General features: G+C 55.5%; 2 protein-coding genes across 2 annotated transcripts; both read left to right on the top strand.

Annotated features, from left to right (window-relative positions):
- The first annotated feature begins 1,206 nt into the window (after window positions 1-1,206).
- On the top strand, window positions 1,207-13,669 carry TGME49_318190 (phosphoglycerate mutase family protein). The gene is made up of 10 exons (XM_018782920.1): window positions 1,207-2,276; window positions 2,692-3,111; window positions 3,567-3,735; window positions 4,311-4,389; window positions 4,774-5,105; window positions 5,687-6,644; window positions 6,906-9,528; window positions 10,061-11,030; window positions 12,132-12,515; window positions 13,019-13,669. Exons 2-10 carry the CDS (start codon window positions 2,783-2,785, stop codon window positions 13,088-13,090), a joined length of 5,916 nt encoding a protein of 1,971 aa, XP_018637994.1. The 5' UTR covers window positions 1,207-2,276; window positions 2,692-2,782; the 3' UTR covers window positions 13,091-13,669.
- A 970-nt stretch (window positions 13,670-14,639) lies between these two features.
- On the top strand, window positions 14,640-20,630 carry TGME49_318210 (hypothetical protein). The gene has a single exon (XM_002369719.2). It carries the CDS (start codon window positions 16,482-16,484, stop codon window positions 20,079-20,081), a length of 3,600 nt encoding a protein of 1,199 aa, XP_002369760.1. The 5' UTR covers window positions 14,640-16,481; the 3' UTR covers window positions 20,082-20,630.
- The last annotated feature ends 1,578 nt before the right edge of the window (window positions 20,631-22,208 follow it).

Below are 22,208 nucleotides of genomic sequence, written 5' to 3'. Positions count from 1 at the left end.
ATCTGAATGTCGAGGCGGCACGCCGCTGTGTGTGGCAGGCAATCGAGGCGGACACAGAAGGCGCGATTTCTGAAGTCTAAGTGTTGGCTCCCGGCCGGGTACCCGTGGAAGTGAAGGAGTCCTTCTTCGTTTTACCAGTTTCCACTACAGATACAGAAGCCACGAAATCTGCCTTTTCAGAGCCGAGCAGCATCGCTGGTGCGGTGCATCCGTAAAGTTTTACTGCCCTGTTCTGATGCAGCGTGAAAACAGCGGCCGAATGTACGTGTGCATCCATTCGTGCTTACGGCTTGAAGAAGTGTAAACTCTGCTTGTGACGGGACCTGCTGAGTTAGCGCCCCCATCTTTAAATTCCACTAATTGAAGAGAAGCTCGGGGACCTGTGACGGATCTGCAAAATTCCAAACGTGGTGCCATGATAATTTAATAAGCAACCGGACGCGACGAGGACTACTGACGGTACATCACGTTTCCTATATACCCTTATATCTCTTCTGACTTAGACCCTCCAAGAGCATATTTTTCGTCAATGCCACTCGATGGTCTTGTTCATACTAAAATAACTGACGGCACTGCCACACGCGGAACACCCATAACGTGGCAGACTGCGGTGCGCATGTGAAAAGTAATAGTTGAGAGGGGAGCGCTATCTGGTAGGACCCGCCGTACGGCTCTAATGTGAGTCCTGCCTGCTTGTCACGGCTACATTGAGCAGGATCAAGCCGTTGAGAGATATATCTCTGGCCCTGCCGAGTTACTCATGTAGGAAGAAACATCGGAGAGTGTAACACGCATCGTTACCAAGTACTAGAGTCCCCCAGAACCTGATAAAAAGGTCCTTGACAAACAGCCGCTAGATCACTGGACCGACAGAAATGTGAAGATTAGGATTTAACAACTTATCCAAGAGGATGACGACGACTCGATCCCTGTTTTCTCCCTCTGTTCAGGGAAGCCACTAATGTGTAGGAAATGAACGGACTCCATCGTGAACTTTTCCGCAAAACGTCTCCGCCAGTAGCTTCTCGCGAGGCCACTCCGCATCATGGCGTGTCGGCCGTTGGTGCATGCGCTGTGAATTATTCTGGTAGCGTCGTCCGTTGACATTTTTTGCCTGCATGCGACTTGGACGGCTCACGTACTTAGACAAAGCTTTCGACGTTCTCTTTCGTGTAACCAATCGAGGAAACATTTCAAAAGAAGCAACAGCTACGCCGTTATCTGTTTCTCCTGGAGACCAACTATCGTAACTCAAAGAGCACACCAAACAAAAGGGCTATCTTTTCCTCTTCTGTGCAATACCTCGACCTCTCGGCTACTGATCTTGATCCCGGGAAAGCGGACGCGCTTGCTTTACGCAACATCTTCTCTTAATACAGTTCCCCGTCACATCATGTTCCATGACCCAGTGCGTTTTCGTGTCTTCTCCGACTCGTAAAACGGAAGGGCGGAACCAGGGGCGTCACGAAGCTGCCTAACGAGTGCAACGACTGAACCTCTCAATTTGTTCGCATATGGGTTTTTTCCTTTTTTGAACACATGGATCCAGAACATTTGGAAGGTCAACTGCGAATCTGGGGAAATTTGCGTAATACTCCCGCTTTGAGTCGCCCACTGAATCTGCCGGCGACGGGATTCAACCACTCAGTTGGAACTAGTGCATGTTTCGCGCACATGACGTTGGTTTTTCTTACAGATCAATCAAGTTTTGACCGTGACAGCAACCAAGCCGTCCCCAGATACACGAATCCTGCTCTGTTACTAAGGCGAGTGTTCCGTCTTCGGCCTCACACTTCATCAAACAATCTCTTGTAACCGTTTTCATGTTTATGCCTGCCTGCGACTAGACGGGTTCATCCTTGCTGAATGCACTATTTCGTCTTCACAAGAGCCACCTGTGATTGGAGAGTTGCTTCTACGGGGAGCGAACTGATGTAGGGTGGCAAGCGCATAACCGTGAGGCTTTTCGTAGGTAGAGCTCGATTCTGAGTGTATGAACTGAACAAGACAGCACATTCCTGGAACTGCGACAGACTTGGCTCTTCCTACGGCGGATGCTCTTCGAACATTTTTTCGTGGTGGTGATTTCTAACGAAGAAACGACAATGAGAGGGGATCGCACTTTGCATCTTCGAGAGAGAACTCCCGAAGGACGCGTTGCCGTACGGAAGGGAAGCAACAAACAGAGACCGCAGTGCAGAACACAATGACTAGTGGTACATTTGCCACGTGGACTGAATTGCGCTGTACATCAGCTGGATGTTGATTGGCTGAAGGTAGGTCGAGACGGCTACACACGAACTGAAAAAGATAGAAGAAGACGAGTCAACGGAGAGACAGGGAATCATCGCTGGTCTCCAAAGTCACACGGATTTCTCAGTTTTCATCCGATAGCCAAGGTCGCAGGGGTTGCTCGGTTTGTGCCGCGTTTCCTCCCCTCTCTATTCGGGTGCCTTTCGCCCTCCGCCCTCCATCAGGCTTCAAGACTCGCTGACCACCGTCTTCTCCGTTTTTCTTCTGCTTCAACTTGAGATGTCATCACGCCTATATCCCGTTCGCGCCTGTTTTCGTTTCTCTGTTGCGCATGTCTTGGCCCTCTGTCTCCTCTGTTCTTCCGAGTGCGCTCCCGGCCGAGGTCCCCGCGTCTGGTTTGCCTAAGTTGCCGCCTGACTTTGCTCTGCGTGCTTGCAGGAAGGAGCTGCTTCGACCTTGCTCTTCTGTTGCGCGTCTCGTTCGTTGCTTGATATCTCTGTCTGCTCGTGAGTCACGGGTCGCATCCAAGATGTATCGGAACATGCCCGTGGACCTCGTTCTGGTTCGCCACGGCCAGTCCGAGGGAAACTTAGCGCAGCGCCTGTGTCGCCAGCAACAGCAAAATGCGGACACTCTCGCCGGGTCGAACGACCCGTTGTCTGCCTCTACTTCGTCTGTGCGTGACAAGGCATCGGCGGATCTTGGAATGGGCGTCTGGTCTAAGGAATTCCGTGAACGACATAACAGCCTCTACAGACTTACGGACAAGGGAAGGATGCAGGCGGCAGTCGCGGGGAGATGGATTCGCTCTCATGTGGCGACCCTGTTTGATAAATACTTCACCTCCGAATATGTCAGGTTCGTTATGGATAATGCTATTGTGTTGAGTTGTGTTTTACATGTCGTCGGACCTTTCTGTCTGCCTGTTCTTTCCCAGCGCCTTTGTGCGACCGCCTGTATCCCTGTGTGTGGTGGACGAGTGAGCAGAGCTACGTGTAATGCTTGCATTTCTCTTCTTTTCTGGCTTAGCGCACCCTGGCGGTGTCCTCATGTTTGTCCATAGTAGGAAATTCTCACCCCGCTGCCCCACATGTCTCCTTTCTCGTGTTCAGAACGGCGGTAATACCGTCTCTTGTTGATGTTTGAGGCTATATACCCCATCACAGTTTGTTTGCCTGTCCGCTCATGTGTCTATACTTCGTTCGTCGGCTTCTCGTTCTGCACGTGACTCCCTCTTGAGTCTTGCTAACTCGCGAAGGTCGCCCTCATGTGAAGCTTTGTCGCTTCCCCGTTCTTGCGGTCTGCATGCGCAGAGCCATGGAGACGGCAGCAATGCTTTCGCTCCCATCTGCGCGGTGGGCTACAGAGATGTACCTTCGAGAACGCGACCGAGGCATCCTGGCGAACAAGCCCCACCACGAGAGACACGAACAACATCCCGAAGAAATGCGTCGGAAAGAGCGAGACGCCTTTTACTGGCAAGTACGGCGTACACGCTGTCTCTCTGGGACATATCCGATGAGTATTGCTTCCGTGTGACCTTCACGTCCCCCGCGGCTCCTATACATACCGCAAAGCACTGGGAACAAACTAGCACACTGCGGTTTATCTGCTAGATACATCTACATGTTAAAGTATTCACCAATTTGCCTGGGTCACTGCATATATGCATAGATGAATATATATATATATATATGACTGTATATCTACACGTGTATGTCTCTGTGGAGTCTGTTAACCTCAACCGCGGATGCTCAATACGTTCTCCACGTGTAGTCGTGTGGCCATACTGGCGGCTTTCAAAGCTCACGATGGTGTCCTTCGTTGTCTCGTTTTTTTTCCCTGGTATACCCCTCTGGCGTGAATCAGCTAGTGGACAGAAGCGCGTTTTCCCCGGTGTTTTGTTCATGTTGTGAAGTGCACAGATGCTGTTTACCGTGGTCTTGTTCGCCACACGCTTTTGAGTCTTGACATCGCGTAGTGACGTCTCGATTTTTGTATCACGCAGCCTTCACCGGGACCGAAACTGTCTGTCTGTCGCTTCGCGTGCATTGCAGCCGTCGGGCGGTGAATCCATCGCCAATTTGTGTCTCCGAGTAGACCGCGTCATGGAGAATCTGTGCGAATCGTGCTCAGGTTCGTTTTTGCTCCACTGCCTTTTCGCCGTCTTCTCGGCCTTTGCGGAGTCGGCGCTGAGTTTACCTTGTAATGTTTATCCAGTGTTTCTGCTCCGTGGACGCGACGTTGTTTCACCATCGTTTTCTTCCCCCGTTACTCACAAAGATCGAGTTAGGAATGGCAGTGATCAGGAGCACCATAGGGCTTCTACGCGGGAAACAGAGACATCCACGCGCTAGTTGTCTTCGAGTAACTGATCCACCAAAGGGGCCAGCTTTCGGAGTTGTCAGCGGGTGTAGGTGGACCGAGTTCTGGTGTGTCTCAACTCCAAGTTTCTCTGACGTCGACATCACAGTTTCTTGTCCTCTGCGTGGGTGCCTTCCTCTCTGGCTTCGTCTGTAGGCTTGCGAGTCATAATCGTCTGCCACGGAGGTGTGATAAAGTCTTTCCGGGCTTTGATCGAGCGCGTGCGCCCCACAGAGAGTCGCTCCTCCGTCTCCAGCGGGTCTGGGCCCGGTGGGGGCACGGGCGCCGCCACAGCGGCCAGGGGACAGTTGGAGAAGATTCACAACTGCCAGATTGTCTGGTACAGCAGAAGAGATCCGCGAACAGGCTCGATCAGCTCCAAGTACAACTGGGTCAAAAGCGTATGTCCGTGGAACATGAACCTCAGCAGCAATCAGTGGAGGGAGATACGGCGCCACGTGTACAGCAATGAGGAGCTGCTGCGTTCAGTAAGCCATCCGCCTCACAGTAGCAGTTAGGCCGGTCTCTCGCCGAAAGGAACTAAGCGAAACCGGGGGTGATTTGGATAGTCCTGACTCCCAGCTTCCTTTCGTGTCTCCTCACGCCTCTGTTTCGCCTTCACGAGTGGCGTCAGAGAATGGCATGGCCACAAATCTAAGAAGGACCAGAACAAGGTAGTGGAGTACGTGCGAGTCTTTCGGCTGGATTCACGAATCGTGGCAGATGCTGCGTTACGGCTCTCAACGGCCGAGGTTATTACCATTAGAGGCTGTGGTTCGACAAGTCCGCGAGCAGCGCTTTGGGATCGGTGTGCATTTGCCTGCAGAGATGGATTCGTCGCTTGTTGTTTCTTTCCATGAGCGGTCGGAACCTCCTAGGTCATTTCGCTTGTCGTTTCCTCTGCTTGTGAACGCCGATTACCAGCGTTATGGGGATGTCACTTAGGCTGTGCTTCGTCTCGTCCCCTGCGTTCTCTTTTGCTCCCTCCTGTCGTTCCTCTACCTTGTCCGCCTACTTGTTATCGTTACCTCTCCGCTTCCTTTGTTCTCTGTCTTCCTCTGTGCGTCAGGTTCATCAAGTGCCCCAGCTGGTGAATCGAAGCCTGGATGAACTAGATGCGCCGTTTCAGTCCCTCGCCCTCATTTCATCTCCGGGTCTCCCCACCTCTCGCCATGACGGTGCCCAGTCTCTTCTTGCGGTCGCGGCTGCAGCGGCTGTTGTGGCGGCAAGCGCCCCGCTAGGGGCCTCGCCTCGGCACCCAGCAACCGTTTACGGGCCTGTCCCCCCGCCGGGACAGGCTCAGCAGGCGTCGTCCCCTTCGCCTCCACGGCTCCAGAATGAGACTCTGCCTGTCCCCTCGGGAAAGGAGGAAGAGCCCGGACCGGAGAACGCGGTTGTGATCGAGGAAGACTTTGATGAGCTGCTTTCTGATGACAGCGAATGCAGCGACAGCGACATCGACGCCCTGCTTGCCCAGCCGCCCTCTCTGGTGTTGCACGGCGAGTCCACACCCCCTTCTCCTCGAGACGAAGAGGCCGTTGCGTCGCTGCCGCGTGCGTCGGAAGAAGAAGCCGATGAAGAGCTAGAGGACGAGGAGGGCGAGGAGACGCACAGAGAAGAGCCCGACATTTGCTCTGTAGAGGCGAAGAATGCCGCAGACATGTCCGGAGAAGAGGGTAGACAGTCCGAAGAGGGTAGACAGTCCGAAGAGGGTAGACAGTCCGCGAAGGCGAATGGGCCATGTGCCCTGAGGTCGGGGCCAAGCCCAACGTCTCTCACAGAAGACAGCTCCACTTGGACTCGTCGTACAAGTCTCCGGGCCGAGCCTGCTGCCGGAACAGGCCACAAGGTCCCAACCGGAAGGACGGGGCCGCCTCCACCGGAAGAGAGCGGCCACGACGGACGGGCGAGATTGGACTCGACAGTCTCCAGGGAGAAACGCGGAGCTACAGGGACGAGTGAAGAACCCGGCTCGGCCAACCTCGCGACCCACAGGGGAGGCAAAAACGGAGACAGACATGGAGAACGTGAGTTGCTTCGATGATTGTTGGCGTTTGGGTATCCAAGGAGACAACCCAGTCAAACCTAGAGAGGGAGGTATTCTCGAGTTTCTCCATGCAGTAAAATGAGGGTGATATGCGTGCCTTCCATTTCTATTTGGTGGGCGCGTTCCAGCAATTATGTATGTGCATGTTCATCGGCCTTTTGAATAGCGGAGCGCATTCTTTGCCCTGGTCCGTGACGCAATGTACGGATTCTTGTTCTTCTCATTCTCTCTGTATTTGCAGTCTGTCCTGCATCCGAGGAGGCGACCTGTACTCCTCGAAGTCCCTTGTCCACTCGGCGCCTGGCAGCCTCTTCCCTCCGTCGTCATCGCAACCCGTTGCAGGCGTCGTCTTGTCTCTTGACGTCCGATGAGCTTCTGCACTGCGTAGCCGCTTCACGCAGTTCCCCAGGCGGCCCTAGCTCTCGACCTACGTCGTCGTCTCTTCTGGACGGCGCTCTGCATCCAGATCCGTCGGGCTCTTCCTCCGTGCCTGTGTATTTGCCTGTGTGGGGCGAAGACAGGGAAACAGACGGCAAGCATTCTGCTTCAGAATCCTCTGAAGCAATCCACCAGTCTATCGATGGGCGCCCCATGTCCCGCAGCTTGTCTGTGGAGGCGTCGGGCCCGATCGGCCGGCGCCACAGCGCTAACGACGTTCGGAAGCGCCGAGAGGGGCCGCTTGCGTCTCGGCCTCGAGCGCGGGGCTGGAGTGAGGCGAATCTCACGACTATCGCTTGCGCGTATCTGGGCTGCGTGTCGGCGTCTTCGCCCAAGGTGGCGACCTGCGCTGCGCAGAAGGACAAGGCTGGAGCGCCCACGCGTCCCGCCATACACGGCGTACAAACTTGGAAAGAGACAGAAGACAGGCCGGACAGCAGCCTCGTTCTCGACGGCTGTGTGCAGGCCCCTAAGCAGCAACCTGCTTCACCCACGCTCCAGACGGGGGCAGAGGGTTCTGGTGGAGCTACTGCAGACCTTAAGAACGCGTTTGTGGAACGGGCATCCCTCTGTACACCCGAGAGGCGGCGAGACCTGCCACGCCAGGAAAACAGCTCCTCGTGCGCCGCGCCAGCTACGTCCAGGTCTACGAGGCGACTTGCCTCGTATGAAGGAAGAAACATTGGATTGTCGTCACATGCTGACTCAGGACATGGCTTTGAAGAAGGCGAGGGTTGCCCGTTGGACGATCGCCACGATAAGACACCTGGGGGGAAGGGGGCACAGGGTTGTGGGTGCTGCAGCGATCGAATCGTTGCGTCGTCTCTCACGTATGCCGAATCTTTCCGGCTTGGCGCAGTTTCCACTCGCGACATTCAGGCCCCAGTCGGACTCCGGCGTACAAACCTGGCACAGAATGAAGACAGTGGCGAGGAAGACACGTCGTCTCTAACGGCTGCAGAAAACGCAGACAAGTCATCGACCTGTTCAACACAACGACAAGGCGCTCAGGCGAACATGCCTTCCTTAGCCGCCGACAGTAGTGTTTCAAGGACGGCGCCGTCTGTTCTCCCCGTTATTTCTCCGATTCCTTGCTCTCCCGATGCCCAGTCCGATCCCCAGCTGCAGGGCCCACCAGAGAGCAGGAATACGCCGACGTCTGCGAGAGAGAATGGCGTGTCTAATGAAGACACCAGTGTCTCTTCTCTCACCCGGGATGTCTGCGTTGCGTCGCCTTACGGAGCCTGTGAGAGTGACGCCTCGGCTTTTGAGTGTATGACTCTTACGCCTGGAGACCGAGAACGGAGAGGCCCGCAAGAAGGGGAGCGCTTTGGTGACCCTGGGGAATCGGAGTGTGCAGAAGTGCAGTTAGCGTCCAGTGCAGAAAGCACCCTGCCAGGGAAATCTGTTGGCTCCACCGGTCCTGCATTGTCTGGGGCTGGCGCGCCGTCGCCCTCAAGATTTGTGCAGTGTGGGCCAGGGGGAGCTGAAGGCGGGGCCTTCTGGCCCTCGTCCCCTTGGCACGCTTCCGATGGTCTCCGCCAGCTGCTCCTACTCCAGCAAAATTCCCTCAGGCTTCTCTACAGACAACAGGAGACGTTTCGCGCGACCAGCGGGCTTCCGGTGGCGGGCGCGACCGACGGGGCCCAGGGGGCGTTTGGCTCCCAGACTGGAGGCGACTTGTCCAGCGTGGAAAGGAGGGGACAGCCGGTTCCCGGGGGGCCTGCCTCGGAGCCGAGCGCGTCCTGCTGCGGGGGCCTTCGAGAGTTTGCATGCGTTCAGCACCAGATCCTCCAGCAACTTCAGCACCAGCAGTTGATTCAACTGCAGCTGCAGCAGATCCTTCTGGAGGCTCTGCTTCCGGGTGTCCAGCCAGTGCTGATGCCCGGCGGGCCTGTCGACCGGGCCGGCCCGCTGATGTCTCTACCGTCGCCCCCGTTCGGCTTCCCGGCAGGTTCGACTGAGTATGGAAGCTTAGGCGATATGTCTGCTCCCACGGCTCTGTCTCTCAGGGACCCGCTATGTGGACTCCAGACCTCAGGCCCATGTGGCCGGGGAGGCTTCGGGGTGCACAGGAGCGACTACTTGAGGGACAGGCGAGCGGATTCGTTCATGCGACGGAGCACAGATGCCGCGGACATCGTGAACATCCCACCGCTCCCTGTCCCTTGCCCACCTTATGGTGGCAATAACTCCGATATGGCTTCACAAGCTGCGGGCAGCGCCGCACTGGGTCGAGGGCCTCATTTGAGCGGAGGCGGCACTCAGGCGCCCTACACACACCAGAGTTCACAGAACTCCGGAGCTGTCCCCAAGACTGCATATGATAGCCAGACCGGCGCGGTAGACAGCGGCTCGCCGCGGAGCGTTTGCGCGTCAATGGGAAGCGGAATCACGCTTGAACAGAACTTCTTGGACTCAATCGGGTGAGTGGAAACGATGTTTTGAAGGACGCGGAGCAAGAGGAATATGTTCCAAAGCGGAGTCCACCATTAGTGACGTAGGAAAGAGAACTGCTACTCGGTTTCATGCGTTGTAAAGATGTCTTTTCGGGGGGGCAGCAGCAATCAGGTGTATCCGCGAACTCGACGCACCTGCCGTCGAGTGGGCGAGGCACCCGCGATTCGCTCTTCATCGTTTCGGTTTAACCTCTGGGGGCAGAGTGTTGAACACCGCTGATCTCTACGTTTGCTGTCGTCTGTGTGTGTCGCTCGTTCTGGGGGTCTCCAGTGAACAGGGCAGCTTTGACGCTGCAGCGGGTCGCGGGCTTCGACCTCTAATGTTGTAATTACTACGCGTGCTCTAGCTCTGATGTGTATATGTTTGTCACTTGTCATGTTGCCATCATGTTTGTGTCTCGGATTTCTGCAATTCGAGACGAAATGCTCGTTTCACACACTATACTTTCGTCTGCATCTCCGAGGCTTGTCGCTCTGTGTCTGGTCCCGCTTCTCTCAGCTTTTCACGGGATATTCATCGGATTGTGTCCCACGAACGCGATCGAGTGGTGGATGAGTATCAGCGCTTTCTGGCAGCGCAGACGCAGCGCCAGCAAGCCACCGCCGGACGGAGTTCTTTCGAGGATGCGATCGGGTTTCCTACGCCTCTACTTTCTTCGTCTGGTTGGCCGCCCGTCATCCCCTGTTACCTAATGTCCTCTGATGAGCATCTGCTCCCCTTGCCAGCGTCTCATTCACATGCTGAAGGCGCCTCGCCTCCCGCGGGGCGCAGCGAGTCCGCGGAGCAGAGGGACTTGCGATTTGAGAATGCACAGGCAGCCCAGAAGGGAGACACCAGCTGCTCGGCGAGGGCTGCTACAGAGACAGGCGAGGGGACGAGACTGCCGGAGACGGACACCCGGTGGCCGGGAGAGTGCGCTGTCGCTTCTCAGACTCCTCCGGCAACGGTCTCAGAGGCGTCCACTGGTGCCTCAGCATGCCGGGAATACCAACAAAGGAATGTCCGTTTTTCCACACAGCCCCCGTCAGAAACCGCGACCGCTAGCTGGTCTCGAGATGGAGGCCAGGCGGGTCCGCAGAACGGACAGAGGGCGTCATCGCGGGCTTCAGGCGCCGACGAGGGAGCAGGCCGGAGGGACTGGCAGAGACCGGCGACAAGCGAGGCTCGAGGAAGTGTGTTAGACGGCGCCGATTCCAAAGAGTTTGGACAGAAAAGAGAGGCGGGGAAAGACGCGGAGTCTCAGAGTGCAGACGACCAAGGTAAAGGTGCGAAGCTTTCCGTGTTTAAAATTGTGGATGGACGGAAGGAACAGAACCCCGCAAGACAAACCGACGGAGGCATAACTCAAGAAGGCAAGGAGCCGCTCGACGAGAAAAAGAAGGAGACTGCAGCGGCGATGCCCTCGGCGAGAAGAGACACGGACCCTCTATTGAGTCCGCGCGCACCGTGTGCCTCGTCAGTAAGTTTAGTAAGTCGGCCGTTTCCAGGAAGAAGATGAGACGAGCGGTGGGTACGCAGGGAATACGTTTTTGTGTCATGTTGAGGCTACAGGTCAACACTTAAACACACAGAGGGCCCCTACACGCCAAAGACACGAAAGTGTAAAATAACAATTTCCGCCGAATGAAACGAGTGCGAGATGATAAAGCAAGTAGCAGTGTGCAGGATTACCGGGATTGATGCGTACTAACTCGAGTGCATCTCACGCAGCGAGCACAGCGAGTGGATGCTTCTAGAGGTTGGAGGTAAACAGCAAGCAGAGCAACGAATGCTTCAATCGCAAAGTTGGGGTAATAGGAGGTGAAACCGGCAGACGATTACAATAATTATTGAATCGTTGGCGTAAAGCAACGGAAGAGAGGTCGGCTGGGAAAAATAGACTGAACTCAGTGCTTTCTTGGCACAAGGTGGAACTGTGGGATTTGCGAAGGAAGGGCAGTCGACGCGGTCTCAGCAGGAATGGCAGGAGGAGAATTGCCGTGGGTGAAGTGCGGAAGAGCACAGCGGTCATGCTCGTTTTTATCGTTGGCACTGGACGTCAACAGAGGAAGAGAAAAGACGTCTCGTCGCCACCGCAAGGGACCTGTCTTTTCTGATGTCGTCCGTGACCGTTTCGTTTTTATGCTGTTTCTGGCCCTGCTCTGAAAGGAGAGCGCGAGGGAGAAGTTGCTGTAGCATATGCCTCGGACGCAGGTTGGGGAAGGGGGATCGGTCGCAGATTGTATGGTTGGGATGTCCGGCTTCCATCCGCCCGGTGTGCTTGTCTAAATCTCAGCTGAACCTTGGCTAAAGAGTCCCTGCTTACAGGCTGCCATTGACGGTACAGAGGCTAGTGGGGACTGCACGGAAGTGTGTGTGTGGTATTTGGCAACGGCGAATGCCTGCGTAAATTGTTGAACGCCTGGATTGCTTCAAAGGCTTGTCCGAGTTTAAGACGGTCCGAGAGCCCCTTCCGCGATCCTCCTGTCTTAAGGCAGTTCTCGCACCTTTTCTTTCCTCCGATGGCGCAGGTGTGCCCACGAAGGGAGACACACACTTTCTACCTGAGCTGTCTGCTTTACGTTCGCAGGATTCCTCTGTGCGTAGCGATCCTTTTCCAGATGTTTCGGCGGCGAGCGCGTCCAAACCTTCTTCTTTGAGCAAGGAGTTTCTGGCTTTGGCTGGCCCGGCCTGTCCTGCGACGGTGGTTGGTTCAGATTCAACAGCCGCGTCTGTGTCTGGGTCCTCCTCCTCGTCTCCAGACGCATGCATCTGTTCCACAGATCCCCAGGCAAGACAGTGCCGAGGGAACAGCGGGACGTTGGTGGAAGAACAAAAGACAAAGGAAAGAGCGACGCAGAGAGAAAACGCAGAATCCGGTTCAGAGGGTGAACTTGCAAGAGACCGGGGAAGAGGGCGACGACGCGACGAGGAAGAAGAAGACGCCGATGATGAGTGGCCCCACGACCATGCGGTAAGGACTGTGCGGCAGTTGAAACGTTCTTCATCAGTTCGCACTTTCATCGTCGAAAGGTCCTCCCCAGTGTCCGTTGCGTGAACTTGCGTTGCCAGAACATCCTGGGGGAATGGCGTACGTTCGTACGCATATATAAGAAACCCAGCGCAGTCGTAACTATTGTTCTACGGCCGCTTCATGCCGACATCCACCTTGCGCTAAACAGGTGTTGTTGGTACAGCGCAGTCAGCAGGCAGTTGTACCGCTCATGATGAAGCCGGAAACTGTCTCGACCCTGCGTCGTGGACGTTTCCTCAAAGAATGACTGGCAGGCTGGCACAGGACCCTTTCCTCATACTGGGCGCTCGAACAGGGGGAACTCGAGACGTCTACACTCAGTGTGACTTGGAAGAACTTACCAAAGGTTTGCGCGGTTGCCGTGAGCTCGTGCTTGCAGCGTAGTTCTTCTGTCAGGACATAAACAGACGCTTCTCCGGACGTATCTCTTCTGTCTCTTGTAGGACGAGCTCAGGGACGAGTCGGACTCTGTAGATTCTGACCACGAATGCAGATCGATGTGGACAACACGATAGAGAAACGGGCGTTTTTTAGGTGGAGCGTACACATCGCGCGGCCAATGCATTCTACCCCATGTCCGTCTGCCGGTGTCCAGTCCGCTGTTAACTACAGGTCCGTCTTCAGGTATTGCGTGACTGGCACTCGTAAAGGATGAGTTCTCGTACCAGTGGAGCAGCGTCACGATGCATGCATGTATGCATATATGTATATATATATATATATATGTATATAAATATATATGGCTCCGTCTCGGTTAAGTGTTGTGGTGGCATCGAGGCCTGGGTTGGAAGGTGCGTTGCGCAGTTTTCTTCGCCTGAGAAAATTAACGCTTTTTGGTGGTGTGCGAAGCCACCTGCAAAAGCGGACACCGTCGTCTCGTGTGAGGCAACTTCTCCCCTTCAATCAGCGTTTTTCGCGACTCTTCAGAAGGGTGTGATCTCATGGAAAGGCGGGGCGTGTAATATACGAGTGCCGCTCGAGTGCATCTGCAAGGCTGGTTTTTATCGCCACCGGGGACCGAGAGGTAACGATTTATCCTTTTTCCTAGTTTGACGAGCATGAACTGCTTCCCGGTGCAACACAATTTATTACCGCACACGTCAGTATACAGACGCGAAATCTTTCCTGTACTGCGCCGCTGCCCGTCGGGTCATGAGCCTGACGAGCTACCAACCTGCGTTACACCGCTCTTTTGAAGGAAGTGAAAGATGACAGGAAAATAAACAATTATAAACAAGAGGTGAGGAAATTAGTGGCTTTCATATCGGTGCCCATAGCACCAGTTGCTGGACCCCTCCTCTGGCGCGTCCTTTTTGTGCCCCCGAGCCTGACCTACGAATCAAGTTTGCCGTTTCCACAGAAAACGCGAGGTACGGTGAAGAAGCGGATATGGCGATATCGCCTCGTTGATGCTTTTTTAAAAGACGAAAGTCTTCTGTTGGAGACTGAAATAGAAAGCAACGCACTTCCACCGGACACAATCGAGACAGACACCCTCAACAAGCTCCCAAGAATATGAGCGTCGTTGGCACAGCGGGAGAGGGGCTTTTGCTTCACACGGATTGAAACGATCACGGCAGCATTATTCTTCATCAGTCGTAGAGGATCATGCCACGTTTGTCGAGCAAAATCGTGCTAGTACTTCCACTAGAAACGTTACCTCCAAAACAGTAATGGCGTTCAGGATTACATTGCCTATGGTCTTGCTTGTCTCCTCTGCTCTGTTTTCTGTTTTTCCACGGTTGACGCTTCCGCTCCAGTGAACAGGAGTCACATGTCTTTGTGCATTGCCTAGTTACACAACACCGGATGTGCTAGAATTCTTTCGCTACGGGCGCTGTGTGTCTGTCCGTGATGCGGCAATGAATGATACGGTAAACGTCGTGATCTCTATAATGGTCCTTCCTCTCAAAGCTCCATTGAAGGAGAAAAAAAGATACGAATGAATTTTCTGGAAATCCCGGCCTCGAGCCTTTTCAGGGGTCTCTTCGTGCGAGTAAAGGAGTCCGCATAACGATGCTTGCGTAACGAGTCTGAATTTCCTGCGCTTCTCCAGCGGAGAAGCGCACAGGTTTCTGGGATAGTACTTCGGTAGCAGGTTTGACAAGCAAAAAAACACTGAACACCTAAGCTGTTTGTATTCTTCTTGCACCCGTCTGTCGTTCCGCTTCTCTTATGTGGAAGATAGACTGGGCGCATTGCTGTACAGTTGGTTCTCCGACCTCGGCAACATTCTCTCTGCAAAAGGGCTTGAAAGAGACGTTCTGTCCTGATCCTCCACAGAAAATGTAACCCATTTAACTTGTTTAAAGTTTTTTCTCACATGACGCGGAAAGCTGTGGAGAAGATTACGCTTCTGAAAAGCTCCCTCGGACGCAGCAGACAATCGACGAGAAAGCGGCCTGGACGAAGAATGAGATTTTACGAGCGTCGGGGTGTGGTCTGCTCTTTTTCTCGCGTGTGAAGCTCCCGCTTTTCAAGGAAAAGCAAGCTGCTTTGTCTCCTTTTTCTGCTTCTTTTATTTTGCCTCTGTGGCGGCCCTTTCCCCATCATTTTCCGTGCTGCTCTGCCGTCGTCCTCTGTCGCTTTCCGTCGTCCCGGGTTCACTTCCCCGCAAAATCACTGTTTCCGCGGCGTGATCAACGCCGTTGTTGAGGCAAAGCGACGGTTATTGCCGAAGCCGGCTTTTCAGCGGTGCTCTCGCGAAACTCCGAGCATTGCTGAATTGCAGCTCGAACATAAAGGCGAACTATTTGGATATTGTTCCAGCAGTCTGATTCCCGAAAACTTCGTTCATGGACGTAGTCGAGGTCGTTCGCGCTTCCTGCGCACCTGGCTTTCCCCTCAAGAACGCATCCGGGAGGTTCCGGGAAACAAAACAGTGTAGCTGAGACAGCTCATTTTTTGGCAGAAGCGACATGCCAAAGTGCCTTCGCTTCGTGATCTTCGGCGCTTGGCCAACACTCGCTTGGCCGAGGGAAGGGGAAACGTTTGCGACTTTCTATGCCCGCAGAGTCGCGGAGTCTTTTCCGCCTACAACGCGTATGTATGCAGAAGTGTATAGATACTCACATGTCTGCACACCCCATTTATGGACTTTTTTCAATTGTAGGCTGCACGCCTTACCGTTCTTGAGCCTGCTAACTAGTGTGGATTCGTGGGGAAAAGACAGATTTCATGCCCGTTCCCGAATTTCTTTTCCTCACCGGTTTCTCGTCGCGGCTGCCGCATGCGCGCTGTTGATCCTGTAGTTACAAAGCTGTAGATCTTCGCTTGTCTTCCCTGTCTGGATTTTGTCTTCAATTTTTCTCTGGAACAGAAGGCTTTCAAGAAGTCTCCAGTACCATACTCTCAGGCTTATGCAGATCCTTACACACCCGCAGTGACCCAGTGGTTCCCTTTCTGTGCATGTGTGCCAGTGAATCCCGAAACTCGGCTGCTGCTGCTCGGTAGTTTTCGCAGTCAGTGCCGCCTAAGAGGACGGAGATGACCTCTGGAAACACGTCGAGAGGTACGTTCAACTTCGGGTACCACGCCCTGCCATTGTTCACAGCTTTCCAGTCTTTGCATGCGGCGAATGCAAGGCACCTGGTTCCCACTCCGTGCCGCACGTTCAGCTGGCTTCTTTGCGTGTGACGCGTTGAACGATTGCGCGGAAAGGCAAACGCTTTCACGAGGATGCGCATCGTCCACAGACGCCTATTTGTCCCTCCCGGTACAGCAAGTGCCAGCTGAGACCGTCGGCAGAGAACATTGTTAGCCCACGAGGCGACGCAGCACAAGTCCGTCTTTTCGGCCTTACACTGCGATTACTGATACCAAGTAGGAGTCGTTCCATGGAGACAGAGAGCGCCCCTGTCCAGGTGTGTGTACGTCTTGAAGAAGGGTGTAGGTGAAACTGGAACTATGCCTGGGAGAAAGGAAGACCTCAGAGAGGAGAGTCTCGGCAGGGACCGAGACGCGAGTCCAGAGGAGCTGGCGCATGCATCTAACCTGACCGACGTTGGCAATAATGGAAACGTGAGCACTTCTCCGCTGTCCTCCTCTTCACAAGAGGAGAAGGGGGAAGACGCTGACGAGCCCGCGCCACGGTCTCCGCGGGAGTCGTCCGTCGATCTCTCAGTCAGCAACCCCAGGGACCGACCTCAGATTCTGATGGTCGAGCCTAATGGCCGGACCACGGCCTCAGATTCTCCTGCAGGCCCTAGGAGAGGCGCTTGTGTGGGAGGCGAAGATGCGAGGTCCGCAGGGATGGCGACGTCGTCAAGGAAGTCCCCAGCTTTGACTCCAGTCCCTAGAGATCGCGCATGCAGACGCAGCGGCTCGCTCGAGGACGCTCCTTCTGGAGGAGATGGACGTCGACAGCAAGTGGAAAGGTGTGAAGCGCGAGATAGCATGAAAGGCGTCGCAGGAGACACCCGGGTGTCGAGTCCCGAAACCGACAAGGAGTCGAGGCGCGCCCCGGGCGCGTCAGTGAATCCATGTTTGTCTCCAAGTGGACAGGCCAAGTGTACAGACGCAGGGTCCAGAGGGATCAACAGTTCAGACGCAAGAGCGGGACTCGTGAGAGCATCGGCAGCTGCTGTCGTTAGTCGCGTAACCACAAATGGGCCGCAGAGCAATGGGTACACGAGCGTATCCTACCTGGACGACTTTTACATGCGCCAGAGGACGCGCGCCGAGTACGAGGCCCAGCGGAGGGAAGAGGCTCGACGCGAGATGATGACATGGAGGGGGGCGCCGGCTACCAAGGAGTTTCAGTGGCTGCAGAGGCTGCGACATGAACAGGACGAGTCCCCTGCGTCCGGGAGTCCAGGTTCCGCGGCCGGACCCTCCGCGGGGCCTGTCTACGGTCGCGCCTTAGTGGGGGCACTCAGAGCCTCGACCTGTGGCCAGGCTGACGTCTGGCATCGAGGTGACTTGAGCAGCAAGTCGCCTGGCAAAGTGATCAAACGCAGCGCAACCCTTCCGGAGGAAACGCGCCTTGTCAAACACCTCATCAGTTTGTTCCAGGCTGGGTCGACTCGGCGACCGAGCTGGAGGTCCGGTGGAGCTCAGAGTGGTGAGGTCCGCTCCTCGGGGTCGCCTCGAGAAGGGACAGTCCCGGGGCCTCCAGTGAGACAGTGGGAGACGTTCCGCCCGACATCGCCGCCAACGAGTGGAAGCAACGAGGGCGTCAGCTCGACCGCAGGGAAGCGAAGCGGATACTTCTCCGTGAGAGCTCTGGGCCGGACGCTTTCCTTTCCTCGCCCCTCAGCTTCCTCGACTCGCGGTGCCCCTGTTCCAGGAGGTTCATTTGGGTCCACGCAGCCATGGGCCGACGCCCAGCGTGCATCGAGTCGCTCCACTGACTGCCTTGGGGTCCCTGCGTACTTCTCCTCCGACGCCTCCTCACTGGTTCACGGGCCGTGGCCTGCTGGGGAGCATGCGTCTCCTCGCCGCGTTTCGGTCCACTCTGATCCGCGATCGACGAGCTGGGCGGTCCCGACGCATCAGCCGCCGGCGGGCATCCCGATGAGCAGTTCCTCAGGAACTCCGGCGATGTCCCTTCCCGTCTTCGTGACGCCTCGGCCGACTGCGGCCTCAGGGCCTCCGCGCCTAAGTCGCGAAGAAGTCCTCGTCATTCAAGATGCGCTTCTCCGGTACCAGGCGGTCCGGCAACAGGGACAGCCGATCCAGGGGGTGCCTCACAGAGGCGAGTACCGGCGAGTTCCCGCCGCCAGTTACTCGACCCTGTTTCGAGGCGCCCCGGGTGTGGGTGGGACTCCAGGGCCGATCGTTCACTCGCCAAACGGGGCCGTGACTTTCAACCTGTCTCAGCAGAGACAGCGCGGTGTCGCAGACGCAGGAGGCGCGTGTCGGTTGCACCAGAACACCCGGGAAAGCATCGCAGGAAACAAGGGAGACGTGGGCGTTTCAAAAAAACTCGAACGGAGTGGCGCAGAGGGGGCTGGAGTCGAGCCTTTTTTTGAGCGGGTGGAACCCCCGACGGCAAGTTCAGAGGCAATCGCCGAAGACCCAGAGAATTTGGGGGCGCGAGACGAAGAGGGAAACCGAGGAGACGACGCACAGAAGACAGAAATCGAACGCGAAGAAGCGAGAGCGCTATCGGCTGGACGAGGAACAGGGGCCCGTGAAGAAGAGGGTAAAACATGCAGAGGCGACAGCCGACCGACGACGGGTGAATCCGACGTCCGTGAAGAGACACAATCTGCCGTGCTACAGCCTCGCAGAGAAGAACGTTCGATAAACGCAGATGGGGCAGCAGAAGTCTCTGCTGGGGCTTCCATAAAAGACTCGGTCGCCGTTTCTCAGGACGAATCAGCAAAAGAGAAAACTTGGTCCGATACCGAGGCGGCGCCTGTCGGAGAGCCGGCTGCCACGGATCAGTCGACCCTTGGAGAAGCCATCGAGTATGAGGCTTCTGGACCGGCAACGAGGAGGCGCGTCGACGCCCGCGCTCTCTCTGTGGCCATCAGCACGGTCTCCTCTTTTGCTGGACAGCAGACAGCGGGAGGACAGGAGGAAGGCCCTCCGGGTGCGGTCACGAGCTGGCAGACCCACGAAGAGGCCATTATGTGTCTCGCCGACTGCTTTGCGGCAGCCGCTGTGGACCTCGAAGGCTCTGGGCATGGGAGGTCGGGCGACCTTGCTCTAGCGATGCCAGAGGACCCTAAACAGAGGCAAGAATGCGAGGGGACGAGTCCACCCGATGGAGCTGTGCAGTTTGGCATCAGTGGGGTTTTGGATGCGAGCGACAGCTCGCCCTCCGACGACGTACCGCAGGAGGACCTGAAACCGTATGAACGAATTATGTTGAAATTCCTGCAGTACAGAGAGTGGTGGGAAGCCCAGACGAAGAGCGGGGGCGACGGCGAGTCTCAGGCTGTCGACGAGCTTTTGTCTGTGTTCGACGCGAATGGCGAGGATGGGGTAAACGACGGAGAACGAAAACGCAGCCTCGATGCCAACGAAGAGGCCCAGCAACTGCGGGAAATTGACGCCATCCTGGAGTCGATTCCTGACCTACGGAGAGACATTCAACTGTTTGGGACTCTGGATTCGTTCGGGGCTTCCGAACTGGCCGCCGACGCAGGACTGTTCAACTTCAACTTTGCCGAGCAAGACGCGATTCACCTCTTCTCTGAGGACGAGGGCGAAAATGAAGACTCCGGGAAAGGCGGCGACGAGGCGCCGACGGACAGGCGTTTGCCAAATGGTCCAAAAGATCCACGAGAGCCACTCGCCGGAAGTCTGGAAGTTCCCTCGGACGTGCACTCCGGCCAGTCGGCGTTGCCTGGCGTCGGTGGCGCAGAGGAAACAGACGACGTGACAAGGGTCGCGTCTGAAACGCCCATCAGCGCCTCAGCGCTACTCAGAGCCCAGTACCTCGTCGGGCCGCTTCGTGTGAGCCACTTGGCGGCAGGGACGGCAGCGGGGCAACGAATTGGAGACTCGTCTTCAAGCCCAGATGTAAATCATGATAGAGAACAAGACAGACAGTGAGAGATGACCGGGAAAGGAAGAAAACACAGGAGACGCCAAGGCGAAACAGAGAGTGTTGAGGACAGGGAGAAGGAGAGGGATAAACAAGCAGCGATCAACAGGGAGGAACATGAGTAGTGACTGGGAATGCGACCGTGAGGCGAGGGCGGCGACGCTGTCACTGAAGAAAAGGGGTGTTGTCGACACCGGAGAGCGACGAATCGTGGAGAGGTCGTGAAGGCAGTGCAACTCCGGGGAGCAACGGAGAACGGACAGAAAAAAGCATCCAGAAAGCAGCAGATGCCAGCACATGTGCTCGAGATGCACAACTTTCAGTGGGAGGGCACCAACGTTGTTCCAGGTTACACAGAGCTCTCTTTACCCCGACAACTTGGTGCCTCGTCCACTGTCGATCGATTTTTGAGGAGCGCATGAACCTAAACATGAGTTGTGATGAGCTTTTGGGTCCTTACTAGGGCAACCTGTGCGTCCGTAAACCGATCCGTGTCTCGCCCTAACAGCTCTCTGACGCCTGGCGGGAACCTGACCAGTTTAATTGCTGAGCGGAAAGCGAGCGTGACGCAGCTTTCTCACACGTTTGTCTCCCTCGTTATTGTGAGCTGCGAAAAACATGGATAACTTTTTCGCTAGCTACTAGTCCATCACAGTGAGAGACGGATAGCTCGGCGCAGTGTTTTTTGTCCCTAGTTGACCTAAGAGCAGGAGCGCCGTGACCACCACCACTCTCTTCCATGGACTGTCTACTTCACTTACCAGAGACGAACTTTGACGTTCATACGTTGCTCCTTAATGCACCTAGTTAGAGCTTTGTTTCCTCTGCATGCAGAGAGCAGAGAGAGTGCAGAGTGCCCCAAAACGGACAGCATGGCGGGGTTGCTTCGTGCGGGCCGGTGAATATCTGACTGAACGCGGAGGCAACACGACTGGACGCAGTAGCGTGCCATCCACGAACTGGCGTCCACAGTTTAGGGTTCTGGGGCAAAGGTTAGTGTCGCTTTCAATTTGTATGTACACACTCACTGTCTCTCAGGGTGGAAGGAAAGTCCTACTGTTGTCCTGTTCGGAGCAACCAGTTCGGTCTGCTCGAGAACGATCACCGGGGCGTACTTTTCCAAAAGCACTGTGAAGGTCCGTATCTCCACATACATGTGGACTCAGACACGGATATGCATTTACGAGTATCTAGAAGGTGGTGTCGACCCGAGCTAGATTCCTAGGGGGTCCTCAAACGTTCCCTGTCGCTCAAGATCTTTTCCCCTAGCAGTCCCGCACGTGCGCCATTCTGGCCTAAATGCGTACCGCGAGGAGAGGCGCGCTTCTCACAAAAAACATTTCAGAGTGGCATCACACAGATGACCACGCTCTCGCATAAAATCTGCTTAAACCAGCTGCCCTGGGACAGATGACCACGCTCTCGCATAAAATCTGCTTAAACCAGCTGCCCTGGGCTCCTGTGTGAAAAGGCGGAGCTATTACCTGTTTTCAGTGGGTTCGTTCTACCTCCCTGGGCGACGGCTGCCAGTATATTCACATAAATAGGAGACCATCTCTGGCCTAACAACATTTGGGCATTCCTCTTGCCATGTTCCTTTCGAGGGCGCTTGCTCCTTCCCAGCCGATCACCTTGTACCTCCCCGTTCTTTTTCAGTGTCGTTTTCGTTCGGCCCCGGGCTCTTGTCCGTGAGCCTTTCTGCTAGGTTATGAATGATCGGCACCGCTTTCTGAGAAGGCAGAGGAGAGACTTTGTTGTCGTACGTAGCGGGGCATTGTTATCAGCTGGGATTCGTCTTTTTTTATCAACACATTTTCAGTTAACGAGTCTTCGTTGCCCAACAGCCACTGCATAGCCCCACAAAGAGGGGTTACTGCTGCGCTCCCCCGCCGTGTTGTCTCGACTACGAGAGGCGCGAGAAAGCGGTGCAAGAAAACAGCCGCGGCCGCATGTTTCTTCCATTGTGCCATATCACCTCTGCAATTCGATTAAACACGTGAGCGTAGTGATTTGACACTTCGATCTAAACAATCGGGGCTTTTCGTTTAATATGACGGCCATTTTGGTCCTGTCCAAGTACGCTTGCGCATCGCTTCTACGAGGGCTTGTTCGGTTGCATAAGGGTCTGGCGCTGT

This window comes from Toxoplasma gondii, chromosome IV (assembly GCF_000006565.2).
Source record: "Toxoplasma gondii ME49 chromosome IV, whole genome shotgun sequence".
Lineage (NCBI taxonomy): Eukaryota > Apicomplexa > Conoidasida > Eucoccidiorida > Sarcocystidae > Toxoplasma > Toxoplasma gondii.
The sequence above is the reverse complement of the archived record's forward strand: the minus strand, read 5'-3'. Positions and strand labels throughout refer to the sequence as shown.